At 30.7% G+C, this 2,033-nt stretch overlaps 1 protein-coding gene across 1 annotated transcript in view; it reads left to right on the plus strand.

The window, feature by feature from the left end:
- Positions 1-645: 645 nt before the first annotated feature.
- The window catches only part of LOC105618858, a 17,810-nt gene continuing 16,422 nt past the window's right edge, over positions 646-2,033 (plus strand). Inside the window, exon 1 of the mRNA XM_012200395.1 lies at positions 646-1,030. Within this exon, the coding sequence (XP_012055785.1) occupies positions 646-1,030 (385 nt within the window). The remainder of the gene's footprint in view (positions 1,031-2,033) is intronic.

Raw genomic sequence — 2,033 nt, forward strand, 5'->3', positions numbered from 1 at the left:
GAGAGAGAGAGAGATATCCGTCTTCTTCTACATTTATAAAAAGATTATTGTCGACTCCGCAGATTAACATTTGAAATAGAGAAATATAAGAAATATAATATCTAAGAAAAGTACGTAAAGACAAAAAAAGGAAAGAAGTGAGGCCACAATTGACGGCGAGGCCACAATTGAAGCGGTTTGCAATCTCACGAGATATCGACTCGGCGATTATGGTGACCTGCCTGACTTTTACAACTTTGTCAGTAAAATTGATATTGCGCAAATTGCGCGCCAATCCTGTTGGAATTTAGAAAGAAATACAGAAATTGCCAGTTTAAATCGACTTAATTTGAAAGTATTATAAATATCGATAGACCAAAATCACTGAAATATAATTTGAAACATTCGTCTTAAATATATTTACAAAGTCATGAAGATCGATGGTACTTGAAGATTTTTAAGTTCAGGTTACTAATTGAATGTGTGAACTTAGTGTTAAACTCAGTCGACGAAATAATGTCGATAATATCAACGTGTAAATTGTTTTCGATGTTTAAACTCGATGACTAAACTCGAGTAAATCATCAGCGGATTAACGTGGTTAAATCAAAGATTAAAGAAGAAGTCGAATTAAAGAAGAATCTAAATCTAGATTGCCGTGGAAAAATGCATCTCTTCATGGAAATCTTTTTTGTTCTTCTCATAGGAAGTATCGCAGCTCAATGGGCGATCAGCCCTTTGAGAATACACACATTGCTACCCCATTTGTCGTCCGAATCGTCAATCAACAAAGAGGCCGACTGCACCGGTTGCGTGCAAAATAAAGTCAATGTGATTGATTCTGACCCGTTGTTGACCGAGTTGAGAGTGGAGTATGTGAAGCAGCAGATTCTGAAGAAGTTGCGACTGTCAAAACCGCCCGAAGTCTCGATGCCACTGTCGACCTTGCCTAAACCTTTAATCAATGGCAATGTGCTTCGATCCAATTTAGAAAGACCGGCAGAGAACTTCTACGGGAAAACCAACCAGGTCGTCGTGTTTCCAAATGAAGGTGAGATTTCACTAATTAAAATAAACAGTACACAACATTAATGACAGAGTCCGATCAAAATTGAACTGAAACACTCGGCTACATATTAATTTCAACTGAAACTAAAATTCATAAATAGATAATTATAAAGGCCATAGACATGTCTATATATTACATTCTTTTTTTTCATAAATATTATAATTTATTGAAATAATTAAATTTTGGCCGAAATCGAAAACTGTTGTGTGTCAATTTTGGCCAAAAAATGTAAATGCTTCGCTTTCCTAAACATCATAATTTAATTATTGAAATAATAATTACACATATTAAAATTAATATTTAGAAGAAGAGCTATATGATTTCAGTCGAAATTGACACGTGAGTGTTCATTTTCAATTTCGGCAGAAGTTTTGGTCGGATTCTAATTAATGATTATCCTTCCTTTTTATTACAGAATGCAAAGAAATATTATTGAACGGGACAAAAAAAACAATTTTATTGCAATATAAAATCAATTAAGATATGATCCAATGCCAAAAACTATCTTAATAAAGAGAATAAAATTTATGTATGCATAATAAGTACGTATACACACATATGTACATAATTTTTATCCTTGGAAAAATTATGTATTTTAATAAATTTTCAAAAATTGTAATGCTTTAAAATATAAAAATATAAAGTTTATTAAGATAGTTTTTGGCATTGATCATACTATTATACATGTGGATCATACTACATGTCTTAATTGATTTTATATTGCAATAAAATTGTTTTTTGTCCCGTTCAATAATATTTCTTTGCATTCTGTAATAAAAAGGAAGAATAATCGTTAATTAGAATCCGACCGAAATTTCTGCCGAAATTGAAAACGAATACTCACTATGTGTCAATTTCGACTGAAACCATATAGCTCTTCTTTGTAAATATTAATTTTAATATGTGTAATTATTGTTTCAATAATTAAATTATATATATGTATAATATATATATATATATATATATATATATATATATATATATA

The sequence above is a fragment of the Atta cephalotes genome, assembly GCF_000143395.1.
Source record: "Atta cephalotes unplaced genomic scaffold scaffold00001, whole genome shotgun sequence".
NCBI lineage: Eukaryota > Metazoa > Arthropoda > Insecta > Hymenoptera > Formicidae > Atta > Atta cephalotes.